Below are 17701 nucleotides of genomic sequence, written 5' to 3'. Positions count from 1 at the left end.
AGAGCTCGGCTTTCTGACATCACCGCAGCCCCTGAGCAACAAGCAGACGAACTTGCGCTCCGTAAGAATTAAAAAAAAAGTGTTGGTGAATAGTTACGTATACTTGAAAGAATCAAACATTGAGGCTGGGGACGGAAAAAGGGCTTCTTTCATTTAGCAACCACATAAGATGAAACAAACATATTAAACCACACTTCAAAGATGTCAACCCTCTCGAAGAAGGAAAGGAGCAAATTGTGAAAAAAATGAAGTAATACCGCGTGCATGATCGAGAAGATAGTTTCTCCGTTCATCTAAAAGATTCGCGCTAGTTTCGCCTTACCTCTTTCCCAAACAGTCTAGGTCAACAACATTCAAGACGACGAGCATAGTAGAGTGCGAAGAAAGAAATGTTTATGCAATTCCACTAAGCTGCGGCTGTCCGTACGTCGAACAAGCGGGAAAGTGCGTTAACCAGCGACTCAGAGAACAAAATGTGGAAGTATCAAATGCTTGAAATGAGTCTTTTGACCCAATTGTCGTTCACAGCCGCACATGCGATGACTGTACTCCTTATTTCTGTGATGCTAGAATACTGGGCTGGCACGACAACACATTTTGGAGAAAAATCATTGAATCATTGGCCATGGAGACTGTCCCCCCCCCCCCCCCCCCCTAGCCAATAACATTTTTTTACCTTCATTATCCCTGACGAAGACAGAGGTCGAATTTCTAACACCAGAGATGACTAGATTACCGAACCCTCGTCGTGACGCTAGTGTTGTTTAACCTTTTTAATTTATAGTACATTTCCATTTGGGATTGTCAACAACAATATATCTGCACCTTCGTTACCCCTGATAATGACAAAGATCGCCTAGCACCAGACATAACTAGATTACTGATAGCTCGTCGTAACGCCAGCGCTTTTTATACTTCTAAATTCATAGACCAATTCAACTCTCCGACGTGACACAACAGCGGTGGCGCTGCTGTCGGTAGTGCGCATACGCAGAAGCTTCACTCCTCCCGAATTCGGTTCCTGCGCACGCGCAGTGCCCACACCTGGTGTGGGCAAAGCGGCCTTGCTTGGAAACAGTGTTAATCGATAGGAAATTTCCCTTTCTCTTTTAACGCCTTTCTCCTTCCTTGAGAACGGTGAAACCTCTGGGGGCGGTTTTATACTTTGTTCGATTCTATGATGTTGCTCAATGAAATAAGTCCTGTGCCCGTCCCCGTCCTCGATGTTTTATTCTTTCAAGTATTCGTTGCCCTCCGGATTGTCTTTTACCGGCTATATATAGAAAACTGTGTGTTAAAGCTATGGACAGCCGACCATTACATTTTCTTTAGACAGCTTAATGGAGTGTATGTCGCCAATGTTATAGACCCGTGATCACAAAACTGTCCTTAGTCCCGTAGAGACATATTGCAGTTTTGCCCAGTGCCCTAGCGCGCGCCCGGGAAATGTTTGATTTCTACGCTCTGTATCCGGCTACTCTCCCTTCGGATTGCATTATCTCCCCGTTAACGTATTCTCAATCTTCCGTTGTTTAGATTTAATAATTTCCTTCTATCTGTTCCAGTGTATCTTTATTGTTTTTAGGTACGTGTATATTGCGTCGTTCTCGACGGGGACGTCAACGGACATCACGCCGCTGCTTACACCGCTGCCGAGGTGAGTTCTACTGTTGTCACGGCACTCTATCGCGCTGTTTACTTGTCTTTTTACCCTCATGTAGTCCAGAAAAAGCTATTTAGAATTTCAGTTCACATGTTGTCAGTGTAGGAAGAGCGACGACGTAACAATCGCGACGCAAGAGCCGAGTGCGCCTCGATCTGGCACGCGAAGGATCCCTTTTTCTTTCTAACCAGCACACACTCAGGCCTCGAGGTCATAGGTATGACGTAAACACCCCAGTACTGCTCAAGTCCACAGCACTGAGCGCTCGCCGCCTACGTAACTGGACACAGCACAGCCTGAGTGCGGACGTAAGCAAGCTGCGGTACCTCATGGTGAGGTGCGCTCAAGTGCCCTATCCCACGTTAGAGCACATGCCCAGATCCAGGCACATTTCGAGTCCGTACATGAGCGGGCACCAGTTCCTAATTGCGGGCTGCGTTTAAGAGTAATATTCCATGCGCAGCGAAAGTACAAAAGGAAAGGAACACCAGCCGACTGCGTCGTGCACGACTAGTACAGTCTAAGCTCATTATAACAGACCTGGTTACAACAGACATTTGGATATAACATACCGATTTGTGAAGTTCGGTTGGTTTTTCTCTATGTTCTATTGACTCAACTGCATATCTGCATACAACATACTCCTTTTACAACAGACCGAAATCTTGGTCAAAATCAAGGTCTGTTATAACGAGCTTAGACTGTTAAACGCGAAACACATGTGCGACGAAACCGTCCGATCCGACGCCCGAGCAGGCAGTACGACGGTCGGAGGCGAGGGTTTTCAACGCTCTCCAGTGCTACGAACACCCTCGCCCCTCAAGGCCATTCCGGCAGTACGCACGTCGGATCGGACGGTTTCCCCGTACATGTGTTTCGCGCTTAATACGATACTCCGCGAGAAACGTCTTCGTCGAAACCCATAGAAGAGTACTGGATTGCTTCAAAGCGAAGCTGACTCGAATAAAGTTTGTACTACGCATCCTTCGGCAGAGTAAAAACCAATCACAAAGCGTGCACAAAAAGCACACAACCAAAAGGAACAGACCTTCAAACTTAACACACTTCCACATCCGTTTAAAAGAAATTGTTACACTTTGTTATTAACTCTTTTTAATATGTTAATATTATACCTATAGTGTGCGAGTCCCAAACAACGTCGGCAAACTGATGTAAATATGTTGCAAGTATCCTATAGCCGATTATCCTTCGTTTCATACTTAATATGCAACGCTGTCATAGCTACTGGCGCGAGAGTGTGGCTTCATCTATTGTTTCGTTCGCGCGAGAGCGTGTGCAAATGATCAACAGGATAAAGTGCCGTGCTCGCGCAAGCAGCTTTGACAGCGTTGCATATTAAGTATGAAACGGAGGATAATTTTGCATGATTCGAGCCGTCTTCCAGTCGTCTTTTAATGATCCACAATCTCTTCATTGATTTGATTGCAATAAAGTCTGCAGGTTGGTTCCTCAACGTAAATCAGATCTTCCTATTAATCCTAGTTGTTTGTACTCGAATACTTCGTGAAGTGTGTGATCTCTTGAAGCCCTTTTCGTAGCCCCTACCCACTATAGTAAAAGAAACGTACCTGATTTCCGCAGAATATGTTGACAAGTGGAGCTGACTCGTCACCTCCATCGAAGACCTTGACGTAGTCGAACCCGCAGGAATCGTGGGCCTCAATGTCAAAACCAATGAACCTTAAGCGTACGTGTCCATCTGGCGCTTTTATGACCCAATGGCGATCAATGTTGTTTTCATAAAGCTGGTTTCCGTACTCGGCATGGGAGTAGATGCTTTGCTCACTGCCTCGTTTCGCCACACGATCCTTTTCCACTTGTGTGTAGGTTGCAGAAAAGCCTTTCCCTTGCACCTCGTTATCACTCACGAAGACCTGCGTTGAGAGACTGTAGTTAGAATCACCCGTGTCTCAACGGTGGATATCCATCTTCCGGACACACAAGGAAACTGCCGTATTCTCGAAGGTAAGGGATGATTACTCGTAAGTGTTTAGAGACTTGCAGAAATGTATTACTTACAACCAGTCTACAAAAACATAGATCGATATATATAGATATGTAGTCCCACAATAATGACTGACACCGGAATTCTGTCAAAGCTAAAAACAATTAGGTTTAGGTATTTTCCTAGTTTAGTCATAATCACACTGTAGCAATAATAATAATAATAATAATATTATATATAATAATAATAATAGTAATAATAATAATGCTTCTTCCTAGGATTAAACTAGCGTACATGTAAATAAAAAAAAAATCTATACCTCTTTTCAGGCTGTATTCACAAATAGCACCAATTTATAACGCCCGTTTTGTTACGAATCGAGTTTACAATAGGTAATTACTAGGTTTCTTTAATTTCTGTACGAAATATATAAATCGAGTATACAGCTTCAAGGGAAGTGATGGCGCTGGTAAAGCATAATTACTTGAATATCTTTCAAAGTACCGAACGCGCCAGTATCTGCCCGAGAAGAGAACGCGGATGTCAGACATGGACATTTCCAAGCATTCACTGCAGATTTGCCTCTTTGTATTAATTGTTTGTGTACTTCTTAGAATCACCATACACACCACTCGACGTCGTTGCATTCGAATCAGCTCAGGAATAGTTTTGGGGTGGCCGAACTGTGGCTCGCGACCCGAATGCGGCTCTTCGCGGGTCCGTGTGCGGCTCGCGGCTTGCTGATAAGCCTGCCTCCCTCCCCCCCCCCCCCCCCCCCCCCTTTTTTTCTGTCGCCAACAACAAAAAAAGATATGTAAGTGAAAAAAAAAAAAAAAGCGCGAAGTCTTGGCAGCCTTGAACTACAGTTTGCGTGTATATGGATGACTTTCGACACATAAATGTGCGCAGTGACCCTCTCTACCACTCGGGAAAGAATTTCGAACCGTATACGAAAAACCGGCGTCAGGGGCAGTAGCTGGCTAGCAAACCATGCATCCATATTTGCTTAGCGTTTGAAGAAACGTTCTTCTGCGAATATTATTAGTTGTAATCGACAGTTGTACCTGTCCCCTTTGGAAAAGACTGTTCTCTTCATATCGTGTCATGATAAAGCTAGCCCCCCCCCCCCCCCCCCTTTTTTTTTTCCCCCTGAGGCTTTCTGAACTTTTGCCATTTTGTCTGTGACGCTTACCCCATGTAGCTCTGGCCAACCCTGGTCTATACATATACGCCGGGATGATGAATGAAACGCGTCGACATTTGGTATGTCCACTGTCCTTTCCCATCCCATTGTTGAAAGTGGTCCTGCAGCGGCAACCAATGGCGTCGCAGAAACCGGCGTGTCTGGCTCTCAAATGTAGCGATCCTGGCGGTTCGTCTTAGAAACTACAGAAACAAGTAGAACCGTATGAAAGTCTCGACGTCGTCGCGACGTCCCAGCTTCCTGCTTATAAAAATTGCGTAGACTGTCAAGCAGGAGGGCGACCTGCAACAGAACAGGCGCCTGTAGCATACACCGGCTACTCCTTCGCCAAGATCGGAGCAGGCAACAGTTAGGCAATTTCGTGTCGTCTTTGTTGTGTTTTGTGTGAATTCTGGCACCTCGTCTAGTCTTGGTTTCATTTGCTCAGTTGGCAAAATGGTGTCATTGTTTATGTATACTATATAGGATGACGTCCTGAAGAAACGGTTCTTTTTATGCTCTAGCATATATTGCCCTGGGCATGCAGCCGTCTTTTGTTAGGACAGTCCTAGATTTGACGGGACGGGACTGCTTTCGTGAGGCCGAGGCGCTGTTCACGCCGTGATCTTTTGTTCCGTTCATTCGCTCGTTACGTCAACATATCCTCTTATAAGAGGTTAAGGGTCTTCTGACACGCTTCCAATAACGCACCGCGGGAGCGGTAGCAGTGCTGATCGAGCGGCCGTGGCACAACGTACACTGAAACATAAAACCGAGACGCAACGACGACGCCATATGCGTGAAATCGCCTGCACCAGGGAGTTAAAATTCGCTCTTTGAAGGCAATCGTATGCGCACCGTAGGCAGCGATCGAGACAAGTTTTAGTTGCTGCGTTCGAAAACCGCCGACAGCCGAGAAAACAGATGGCTCTCCGAACACAGGAGCATGCGGACCGTTGCGAGGTTGGAATTCCCATCCTTCGCTGCTTGAGTCGGAATCCCCGCGGAAATGAGCGTAGCGACAACAGCGATTTCAGCATCGTTTCTTCGTCGGTTCCGTTGGCTTGTCATTACATAGCGACGAGGATGTTCTACTCTTTCTTCTTCGATATGTTGCACGGTGAACGTCGTCTTTCTTAACAAGCCATCGCAATGATCTTTGCCGGTTTCACGTCACCAGAACCGATCCAGCCAACAGCGGGCCACACAGCGGTGGGCTGGTGGCAGTGGCATGGCTAACCTGTATCTGTTTGCGTTTAACGCAAATGATTTCCCTCCGGAGCGAAGCGATACTTTTCTGCTACACTGTTTGTGAGTTTAAGGCCAGTGTATTTTCCACACGCTACTTGCCCCGGAGCCCACGAATGCCGTCAAGGACATACACTCTAAAAAAAGTTTGTGCATCTACTTTCACGCACAACCCTCGGAGAGCCAATCATGCAACTTACGGAGGCAGCTCGGCGAATGACGATGCCGAAACATATGTTTAGACCAAAAAACTCAGTCTGAGTTGTGACATTAAGTAATGCAAAACGTCACGCTTGCATTGCTTAATGTCAAAACTCAGTCTGCGTTTTTTGGTCTAAACATATGTTTCGGCATCATCATTCGCTGAGCTGCCTCCGTAAGTTGCACTGATTGGCTCTCCGAGTGTTGTACGGGAATGCAGACGCACGGGCTTTTTTTAGAGAGTAGATGCAACGAGGCAAGGAGGACGATTACTACATCGCGGTCGTTTCCTTGGCTCATCAGTTTGCTACAACTAGCAAACTTATCAGTGGGCGCCACTGCATCGCCGGCGTTTTCTAACTCCAGGCGAGCCTATTCATTACCTTGTAGGCTCGCTACGAGCGCTTGAATCATCGTGTTGCTTCGCGTCACGAGGAGTCCCGGCGAGACCAAACGTGACCGCGGTGTTTTCTGGTCGCGTTTGAGAACGTATTTTGCTGGAGGAGTTTTCGCTGCCGTTTTCTACCGTAGATTGAGTGAAGAAATGTTGAATTCCAGGTTTTACGGACCTATTGCGCTGCACTGGTTGGTTAATGGGGGGATGGGGGTGTATGAGGATCAAAAATAGACGCTGTTGCCGTTTTAATTGCGACGATCCTTTGGGGACGGCGGCGCAGGAGCTGTTGGTGATGTTTTGGGGCGTGGACGTTAGCGCGGTGTTCTTTTGCTCTGTGACTTGAAGTCGGGCGCCGATCGGGGAAGCTGCCGGGTCCTCAAGCATGTTGAGCATCGACTGCCAGAACTTAATGGGAGCTGCGCCGTTCGTAAGCTGTCCTGGACAGGCGTACGCCTGATGCGAGTTGGGCCTGATTCCTCGCTCAAGTCTTGCAAGGGCAGGGGTCCGGGGTTCGGAGTATTACGGGCACTACCAAACCAGGTTCTCCAGGTTCGCCGTGACGTGGCACAACCTATACGTGCTGAATGTAGAAGCTAGTTCCCCTCTGGTGCTACTGTTGCAGCCGCTGGTTACTGCTTTCTGGTGGAAAAGTTGTAACAAAAAGGCGGTAAGCAATGTTCCGGTTTGGATTGTCTGGAGGGTAACGCTCTGCTGTGAGTAAATGATCGAGAAGGGCAAGGGGGGAAGAGGTGTGGGCTTACCGTTGCGGAGAGGTAAGCTTGTAGTTATGCTTAGCTCGAGCGATATCGTTTGTAGAATCTGGGGCAAGGGGTTCATTCTTGACGTCTTTTGACTGAGAGTCTAATTGTTGGTGAGTGAAGGCTGGAAATTGCAAGGCGGATAAATGCGGTTGCGCAGGGCGATGAGCCTTCTTTTTTTCCGGTGCACCTCCGTGTCCGGGAACCCTTGGAATGGTGAAGACTTGTCCTAGCACGCGTAAGTATGTACACTCTCCGGCAATATGAAAGACCCACTGGGAGCGCGTGGCCAAGGCGGTGGATGGCGGGGGCGCTGCGAGCACTACGGGCAATTCCAATCTGCTTCGAGGAAAGGATGCTCAGTCGGGCTCAGCTAAAGCGAAACGCGCTTATCAGATTGTGCTGAGCCCCGAGTGAGCGTCCTCCCCTCGAAGCAGAATGGAATTGCCCGGAGCGTTCGCAGCGCCCACGCCAGCCACCGCCTCGGCCACGCGCTCCCAATGGGTCTTTCATATTGCCGGAGACTGTACTTATAGACAAAGCTGGCTGACCGCAATGGATATGTATCTTGCGGGGGAGGAGGGCCTCAGTGACGCCTGTGGAACTGTAAAGACGTGACGGTGACTGACTGGCCGGGATGACACGTCACGTTTACATGCCTAGCGTAATCTAGGAAGACTATGGTTCCTGAATGGATAGGATTCCATTATGTGGAACATTTGATCCTGATGGTCACCGATTGGTCTACATCATGTTGGCAATTCTTGAGCCATCCGTGGGGCATGCAGTACCTGTATAGATAGTGCGTTGGTCGCTGTTGGTTATGATGAAGCTTACCCATAGAGGTGTTTCTTTTTATGTGACTTGCGCCTTTCAATCTGCTTCAACTTTATTTGCTTTGCTAGAGGTTTGAATTTGATTAACTGAGCGTTCCCAAGGCAGGGAGCATCGTGGCAGCAATGGTAGTTTGTCAGCGACGTGACCCAGGTTGGCTAGCGTATGCCTACCTACCGGGGTGAAACGCAGGCACGTTGCTTGGGTGTGCTTCTAAGTTTTAAGGAGTTCATCATGGCCATTAAAATTCCGGCAGCTTTTTAGCGTGTCAAGGCGTGTGTGGCATGAACGACGCGTTACCCTGCGTTGCACTTCATGGTTTAGTCGCTCCAGTGTTTTCATTTGCGTACGGCAGATCGGATGGTAGGAAATAAGGAACATATCTTGAGACCGCGAAATTATGAGCCAATTGGCGCATGTCGCGCTATTATAAGCACTGAGTGCGATTGGACACCTGACACCATCCATGAAGTATTTGTTTCGTTGTCCTGAGGGAGCGATTGAACCAGGTACTGGCCCTACAGTGCTCACCGACGTGCATGCCTACGATGCAAATTGTCGGCTTCCTTGTGATAAGGCGGCGGCCCATAGGAATGTCGAATACTGTCTTTTCCTTCTTTTTTTTTTTTTTGGCCTTCGTGTGTCTGCCACTGTGTACAACGACATATTCTGTCTTCTGCGGGGCCGTACTGAGACCCACCTCTTCGGAATAGGCGTATATGGTATTGAGAGCCGCATGGAAAGCCGGCCTCCTCTTGCTGATTGACATATTCAGAGTGTGTCCAGACGGTCACATCATCGGCATACACGGCGCTCTCACGATTCGGGATCTGGGACAATCTGGGGGATAGTTGAAACTTGGCCTGGTTGAACAAAGTCGGGGGTATTGCTGATCCTTGAAGGACCCTGAATTTGTTGTGATGTTTGGTGCTGATTGCTTGTCCTATCTGCACTTGAAATCATTTAACTTGGAGAAAGGCCGCAACGAAGTTGTGTGCGGGTCCATGGATGCCTAGGATCTGAGCCTTGCTCTCAATTAAGTCGTAAGGAACATCGTCAAAAGCTTTACGTATATCAACATCAACCACGATTCTACGCTTTGGAGATGTTGAGCTTAACGTGTCTTCGTGTAGTCGTAGGAGAACTTCATAAATGGACAACCCTCACCTTAAACCATACTGCGTTGGCGCGAACAGTTGTTGGTCTTCTAGGAACCAGCTGAGGTGAGTGTTCACTATAACCTTCATAGTTTTACACACACACCCGATGTTAGCGAGATGGGTGTTAAGTTTGTGAGGTAGTGCAAATGCTCGCTGGGCATTGGCATTGGTTTCACGAGCAAGAATTTTTGACTTGGTCGGAACTTCGCCTTGGTATTAAATGTGGTTAATTTCATCTAAGATTGTATGTTCATAAGCCTCAGGAACGTTACAGAGGATTGGGATGATGGTTTAGTTCAATCTGGGGTACTTAAGGCATCGGAAAGCTGTATACCTTGCTGAAGCTGGGCCATTGTGAATGGACTGTAAATGACCTCATAAGTAGTAGTCAGGTTCGTAGCAGGTCGCGCACGCTTACCAGCAGCATGTTCCACAGAAGCGTTAACGCTTTACGCGCTCCTCAAGGGAACTACCCCTCACCTCGAGACTGTCGTCGTTCGCTTTTCTTGCTAGGAGGCCATTTATCACACAAATGTTTTTTTTGCGTTTCTCGCTGGCAATCCGGGTCATGTCCTTGTTTACCAGCACACTGGCCGCTATGTTTTGTTTTTGTGCGGGCGAATTGGACATTTAAAAGAAGTATGCCACCAGAAACGGTCGAGCTCGGCTGTTCACAAAATAGTAATTGACGTCTTGGCTGAAAATGAAGCCGCTCAAGTCAGATTGGCGTTCAAGTCGGGCAGATCACTTTGCAACTCCTTGTTGACCTTGGCTCATCCCTGTTCATTTTGTCGTGACGACTGTTCGAGCAGCGCTTTTCGGGTCTAGCTCTTCCTGTTGGATGCGTTAACCTGTTTGACTTTTCGAGAAGGCCTATTTTAGTTCGAGGATAATTCTTCGCCAAAGCGTTCTTTCAAAAATGCAAAGCGCGGCTTCTCTCCTCTATGGTTGAGCACGGAACTTCTCTCACTGGCTCTGAACTTGCGCATTGAAGGGTTAATTATGCCATCCCTTCAAACTTGCTCAGTCTCAGATGAACAGCCTTCTGCTGCCGTCCCAGCCTTCGGCCCTTAAAACAGTTCAGGCCTCGCCAAAACGTTTCTTCACGAAGTTAAGATGCCCTTTGATATCTAGTGCATAGCATTAAAGCTTCGTCGCTTGCCTTCATTTTTATAACCTCCAGAGTCAGCACAACTTCACCGCATGGAAAGTCCTTGATATCACTGAGTGCATCGATGCGCCGGAGTGGGTTTTTTCAATTGTAATTTAAAAGGGATCTGGTTGGGTTCTACTTTGTGTTGACCTTCGCGAAACCAACAAGGCCATCGTTCCAGAAACCTTCCTTTTGCCAAGCATGAAAGAACTGCTTTATGCACTAGTGAGAGTACCCCACTTCTCGAAACTCGACATGGCCTCGGCTTACTACAAAGTCCTGCTTCGTAAAGACAACATATATAATTCAAACTACAAAGCCATGACGACTTGTTTCGTTTAAAAGGGGTTTGCTTTGGATTGGCCTCGGCTCTAGTAGCCCTACAGCGCCTGATGTCGTAGATTCTTTATGGCTGTGCTGGCGTCATTTTTTTATATTGATGACATTATTTTTTGGCAAATCCTTTCAGGGACATTTGCTAAACTTGGGAAATGTCCTGCAAGGCGTACAAAATACAGGCCTTAACGTGAATAAAAAATATTGTTTTAATGTCAGAGAGCTGACATTGTTAGGCCGTAAGGTGACTGACTGCCAAGAGCATTTTACCACTATAAAAAGTAGCTTTCACAGTGAACGCACTCGTGAGTCTCACAAGATGTCTTTTTCGCAAGGACCAACCGTTCGTTTGGTCCTCCCGCGTGGATGCTAGATTTTGTAATGTCAATCGTCTACTTTGTTATTATCTGGTGCTCCTCAAGTTTTACCCTATATTCCCAATCGTCGTGGCGACAAACGCTTCTAGTAGCGAAGTAGGTGCACTCCTTTAGCAGCAACATGGACAGGCACTTCACACCATTGCTTTTGCTTCGCGTGCTCTTTCACCTGCTGGGAGAAAGTATGCAAGTATGGAGTTGGCGAAAAAGAAACATTAGCATGCCCCTGGGGGTGCGAACTCCGGCACATGTTTCTCTGGAGTCGCCTATTTGTTCTGCGAACAGGCAACCAAACCCTGGTCACTCTTCTCTCCTCGCGTGGTTTGGGACGACGTTCGCTTAGAGCTGCACGCTAATGTGCAGGAAAGCTCTGCTACATTTTGGCAATATTATAGTAAAATGGTCGACGACACGGCGTGGAGGACCATGTGCGCCCGTAGAACTTTTTTAAACGGTAGGTAAACCATATTTTTCTGCGGTGGAGTGGGGTGAGTGGTAGCCCCTCGAAAAAATAGAGTCTGAAAAAGGGGAAGTCACCACGAGAGCGCACGACATAAGAGCGGCGACAGCAGAGCGAGCAACAGGAGGGCGCCGCGACACGAGAGGGTGCGTCACTAGAGCGCGCGTCACAAGAGCGTTGAACAGCTGCAGTCGCTAAGGTGTCGTTCTCGTGGTAGAACATTCAACTATGGAATCCTCTTCTGTAATTATCTGTTACGTGTAATCAATGGGGCACAGTATGTGAGTGCAGCCTTCAGATTTCTGCAATAATCATAAGAACCATGAGATTGATTTCTAAGGCGTTCCAAGTTCGACGTTTTCCTGACGTTTGCCAGAATCAAACATGATAATGATGTAACACATGCGCACTGGACGTTTCCTCACGCTCTTGTGTCCTCCTCTCCCTCAGTTTCTGAGCGTATAAATCTCAGCATTTACGGCGTAGTCAATCCGGTAACTTTTGAATCTACCTCGAGTATGTGGAGACTTCTCAAATTTAAATACTTCACAGACGTCCATATGCGGTCCGAAAAATAAATGAAGTATGGGAGAATGTGGCTCACCATGTATATTTGGTTGGAGGAGGAAAGAATAGGCAAGGGCGCTGTGTTTCCGCAGTAGGTACCAAGAATAGGAGCGCTCGTGTCGTTGCCGTCATAGACAGACACATAGTCGGTGATACATTTGTTGTCCTTCTCCAGTTCAAAGTCGTTGAATTCCTGCGGTAGAACAATCCCGAGTCAGTCACCAAGGTATGGCAGTTTTCACAATTTACGGAACTCTGTGTTATAATACAGCTCGAGGATTTACGCGTCGAGAAACTGCGGCAGAGGGAGAAGACGAGAGCGCACGGGCATGTTTGATTGCGGAGCTCTGATTCGAATAATTAGTGGCTAGACCTAAATCTGGCTTCCTCTGTCACCACTGCACTTGTCGAACGTGTTCGAACGCGAAAGCCAAACGCTGTACGCCGGCGCTCTGCGTTTTAAAGCGTTCGACAATCACAGGGGAGACAAAAGCACCTTGCAACCGATCACGACCGAGTGAAACAGGACCGGTCTTTAATCCTCTTGCAACGCCGTAAGTCCAAATCGCAGCTGCGGAGCAGGTCCTAAGCCGTCACAAGAGCCTTAATAACCGGTCTCGTCTGAGTCGGTCGTACTCGGTTGCAAGTGTGTGAACGAGCCTTTGAAACTATCTCCAACCATTCGAAGAAGAGCTCGGAGTTCTGACGGCACCGTGAATGTCCCCGAAGGCGACATTCACGAGGAAACCGAAATCGAAACTGAATGAATAACTCTATCTTTCAAAACAGTGAATGATATTTCAGAAGAACATCGTTTGCCCGAGACCAGCTAGCTTGTTAGGACAAAAGGTTTAATTTAAATCATTTCCGAGATTACTTTGGGCATTTTTCGCGAGATTTGATTATCAGCCAGACGTTTGGGACAGCCGCAAGTTATTGTTTGTTTATTCAGTGGGTTGCGCAAAGCGTTCCATGTTTTTTAGGTTTACATTTCTTTCGGTATTATTCCATCGGGTTTTATTTTTTGCTCATATATTCAGAGTTTTTCGGTGTCAATCTTTGGCGTCGGACGGAACATTCGGATTTATCGCGGTTTATATTAAATAAAGCAAAACCTGGTTATAAAATTCCCCATCAACCAGGGAACATGTGAGTGAGCCGAATAATTGCAAACGGCCCCGTAGCGACAAAAAAAGAAAGAAAGTACATAAGTTTTATCTATATATTCCCTTTATTTAGTGTGAACAACAAATGAAGCTGTAGACAAACTTCTCTTTCGTGAAGCATGAATATATTTTTCTTGCTCGAGTATGCGGTGTCTGGAGACCCGGACTGGAACGACCAGACCTGAGCGCGGCTGCAACGAGACTCTATCTTTAATCTTTTTGGTAAAGAAGAGGGAAATGAAAGGGCAAAGGACTGAAAAAGACGAAGTGACTGGAAAGTAATTAACTAGGAGGTACATTTTCCCTCCGACTTTAAGAAAGTAATTGAAAGAAAGACAAAGCCTAAAGAAAGTAATTGAACAGGTTAAGAATGAAGGGGACGTATAGTACCTTAGTTACACAGGCGCTCTGAACTGTCGTTGAGTTCAATCACAGTTATCGGCCCCAACTGTGATTGAACTGAACTGAACTGAGATGGTGCTACACGGCTCTCTAGAACCCAGTTGAAGCTAAATCGGAACTAGTTCTTGTGCCACGTGATCAGTTTCATTGTTAAGGCAATTTACTCGGAGACATACCTTTTATTTATTATAAGTATATTGTGCATTATGTTCAATACCTTGTTGCTTTTTTAGCGGCGTTTACACGAGTACCAAAACAGATTCACGGCTAGGTTGCGCCTATTTTAGGCTAGGTGGTGCAAGGTACTGCACGCTACGATGGGTGCACCCATTACTATTGTCCATTTATACAGCTGGTCCCTCCGCCATCTTCGCTCGTTTGGTGGCTTGGCGGCAAGCCGACATCGTTTTAGCGGCAGCTCGGACGCCTAAACCTATTCCTTCTTGAATATTTTTTTGCTACGATTTTTTCTAAACACCTCCCCCTGCATTTTGAAACCGACAATAAATAAAAGAGAAGTATAAATGATCATATACAGAGTCAAAAGGTTTTTCATCTTGAGACATAGCCCCCAAACCGCACTGGCGGACGTCGTTTCCGCCGTGGTCGATCTGGCCGCGGCACGTCTCCCGCTGGACCTGGGGAAGCTGCCGATAGAGGTCGATTCCCAGTTGGCGATGACGGCCGAGGAGCTGACCTCGTCAGTTGCCCGTTTGGCTTTGGAGAACCAGCTGATGCCCGTGGTGTCTGCTGGTCATGCTGGCTCCGCCAGCCCAGTGGTGCAGACGGTGGTTGTCAGTGGTGATGGTCGGCTCATCTTTGACTGAACTTCCTCGTTGGTACCGGGTTTCTTACGTCCAAACCAGAGGATGCCGGTCCTGGAACTGCTGCTAGCTTCGAGGCATTCCATACTCTGTCATATTCTAGTCGAAGTGTCAGCGACCTACACGCTCGACAATCCGCAAGGAACTGCTAAAGGCAGAGGATCCTTTTGGAATGGCTTTTGGCTTCTTCGCTCAGACCAGCTGTCTGACCTTGAACTTCGGTGTTGTAGCTCCTCGTCTTCTGTGGGCGTCAGGTTTGGTCTTGTCTTGTTGTTGTCGAACACGTCGACGAAGTCGCTGCAGTTCCTCGAAGGGATTACGAAGAAACTCTGACGATGAGAGACCCAGGATGTTCCATTGCGTTCGGGGTTTGCAACCATGAAGTAGCAGAGCAGGAGAGAGCCCTTCCAGTCAACACACGATATCCTCAGGACGTTCTCAAAAGGTACAAACATCCTCACGGTTTTCAAGACGTCCTCATTACATCCTGAGAGCGTCAGTCGTTGGATCATCCTAGAAACGTCCTTCCGATAACTTATTGAGGACGAAGGATACAAAGTTAGAGGTAATATATGCGTCCTCAATTTGATTGCATTTAAAAAAAAATGAATGAATGAAATGGCGGTAGTATATACAGTTCATGTTTACTGCTAAACTAAATTTTACATACGAATCATTACATGTAGTTGTGTAAGTTTAGGACATCTTTTAACTATAGTTTTGATCAAACAATTCTTTAATAAAACCAGGACGTACTTCAATTATTATTAGTTTGTATTTACGCAGTATTTTGAAATTCAGTTTCATTCGCAACATTATATCTAGGTGGCGCAAGCTACCACGTACTACAAGGCGTGCCGTTATTGCATTTATCCACCATCCCAGAGACCCAAGCAAGCTAAGCCGTTGGTAAAGCTAAGCCAGGACAGAAACAGAAATAGCCTCGAGGTTGATGATGGTTTGATAATGTGGATGCTGGGCAGTTGCTAATTCATGCTTGGATAAAACAGCGCGGAGACAGTCACACTCACAGGCACACAAGAAGGAAACCAAGTAAACAGACTCGCAGCGCTCACTAACAATTTAGGCATATATTTCTACTTCCTCAAATCGGCATCTTCTTCTTCACCGTCATCAGAACATTTTAATTTTTTAAACACCAGAAACCAAATAGCCAATAAATATTAATAAGTAAATAATAAAATAAATAAATAAATAAATAAATGACAACTAAAAATAAATAAAACAAAAAATATTTTAGCATTATTTTTATTATAATTTATTTTCTGAAATTTTTTTTTTCAATTTTCTAGTTTTGTATATTTTGGTTGTCATTTATTTAGTTATTTATTATCTACTTATTAATGTTTATTGGCTATTTTGTTTTTGTGTTTAAAAATATAAAATGTTCTCATTAACGGCGAAGGAGAAGACGACGACGATTTGAGGAAAAAGAAATATATCACTGAGGTGCGAGTGAGCGCCGCGAGTCTGTATATCCGCGCTATTCCATCCAAATTATTAATGGCAGCAACGCAAGGCAGTGACAAAGGTCAGTGTTTTTTTATATGTAGTAATTCTTCGAAATGGCGGAAAGCAGTGAACGACAATTTCAGCGGGAAGGATGCCGGCGCGTAAACGAATGCGTCGGGCTTATAAACTGTGCGAAAATAGACTCGGTAGCAAGGACACCTTCCTCACACGAACCGCAACCGTCACAACCATCCTCGGTGGTGTGCTCTTCTCCTAAGTTCGATGAAGATGTGCGTGTGCCATTCGAACGCTTTTCGCTGTGACTGTCATCACAAATAAAATGTTTCAGGGGCAGTCAAAGCGAATGTTGAGTGTGCAAACAATGCTGACGTGGAGACCATAATCAAAGTGTGGCTGCGCCACGCTGGAGAGAAACTGAAAAAGCTGCAGTCAAAAGCTGGAGATGTTCGACATGGTGGTAAGTCTCTCACATTACCTGTTCTTATTATTAAAGTAGTATTCGTAGCCGGTGAGGAAAGAAACCACAGCCGTCCATGTTAGCTGAGTAACTCCTTCTTCCCCTAAGCCCCAGGGCTTATACCACATCTCCCCCTCTTTATTTTTCCATCTTTTCATTTGTATCTATAAGTTCAGTCTCTGAACGGGTCATACTACACGTCCGCTTCGTGTGACTGGAAGTTGGGAAGTCGACGGCACCGGGCACGACAATTCTTGACTGCGGACGGTCTCGTCAGCTGCTTCGGCGTTCCCTGCGGGTATTGCCGTCGTTTCTTGACTGCTGACGTTCTTGTCAGCTGCTTGGGCGTTCCCTACGGGCATTTCCATTGGGATCAAGTGGAATCTGTTCCGTCGCACTTCCCCTCTTGGCGTCTTTACTATGTAGGACCGGGGTGGTCCTGCAGTTGTCTTCACGAGTCCATCGGTCTTCTGGTCAGTGATCCACACTTTTTCCCCTTCCTCAATTGGCTTCAAGGGGCGTGCACCGTGTCTTTTGTCGAAGTTGGTTTTCTGTGTGAGTTTGTTCTTTTTTTCCCATTCCCGGAGCTCTGAGTGATCGGGAGTTTTTGGCTCCAGAAGGTGCTTTGCTATTGGAAGGGACGTGCGAATGCGACGGCCCATCAGAAGTTCTGCAGGGCTGAAGCCATTCCCCAGTGGCGTTGCTCGGTATGCCTGCAGTGCCCGATAGGCATCATCAGTTTTTTTTCCAACTGGCCTTAATTATTTTCACGCCAGCTTCCACAAACCCATTGCTCTGCGCGAACTTGGAGCTGGATGTAATATGATGAAACTTCCAGTCTCGCGCAAACTCTGTAAACTCGGAGTTCACCAGTCGTTTAAACTGAGGTCCGTTGTCACTGTACACTATCTCTACTGTACCATGTCTGGCAAAGATAGACTTCAGGTGATTAATTACTGAGCTCGCTGACAAACTGCTCAAGGGAGCCACCTCTGGGTACCTGGAGTAGTAGTCCGTTACAAGTAGATACCACTTCCCTTGCAAGTAGAAGAGAT

General features: G+C 46.6%; 1 protein-coding gene across 1 annotated transcript in view; it reads right to left on the bottom strand.

Annotated features, from left to right (window-relative positions):
- The window catches only part of LOC120840601, a 103994-nt gene that overhangs the window by 20809 nt on the left and 65484 nt on the right, over positions 1–17701 (bottom strand). Inside the window, exons 10-11 of the mRNA XM_040211180.1 lie at positions 12341–12496; positions 3253–3558 (exon numbers count right to left, since the gene is read on the bottom strand). Of these exons, the coding sequence (XP_040067114.1) occupies positions 3253–3558; positions 12341–12496 (462 nt within the window). The remainder of the gene's footprint in view (positions 1–3252; positions 3559–12340; positions 12497–17701) is intronic.

This window comes from Ixodes scapularis, unplaced genomic scaffold (assembly GCF_016920785.2).
Source record: "Ixodes scapularis isolate PalLabHiFi unplaced genomic scaffold, ASM1692078v2 PGA_scaffold3__209_contigs__length_174095766, whole genome shotgun sequence".
In the NCBI taxonomy this organism is placed as follows: domain Eukaryota; kingdom Metazoa; phylum Arthropoda; class Arachnida; order Ixodida; family Ixodidae; genus Ixodes; species Ixodes scapularis.
The sequence above is the reverse complement of the archived record's forward strand: the minus strand, read 5'-3'. Positions and strand labels throughout refer to the sequence as shown.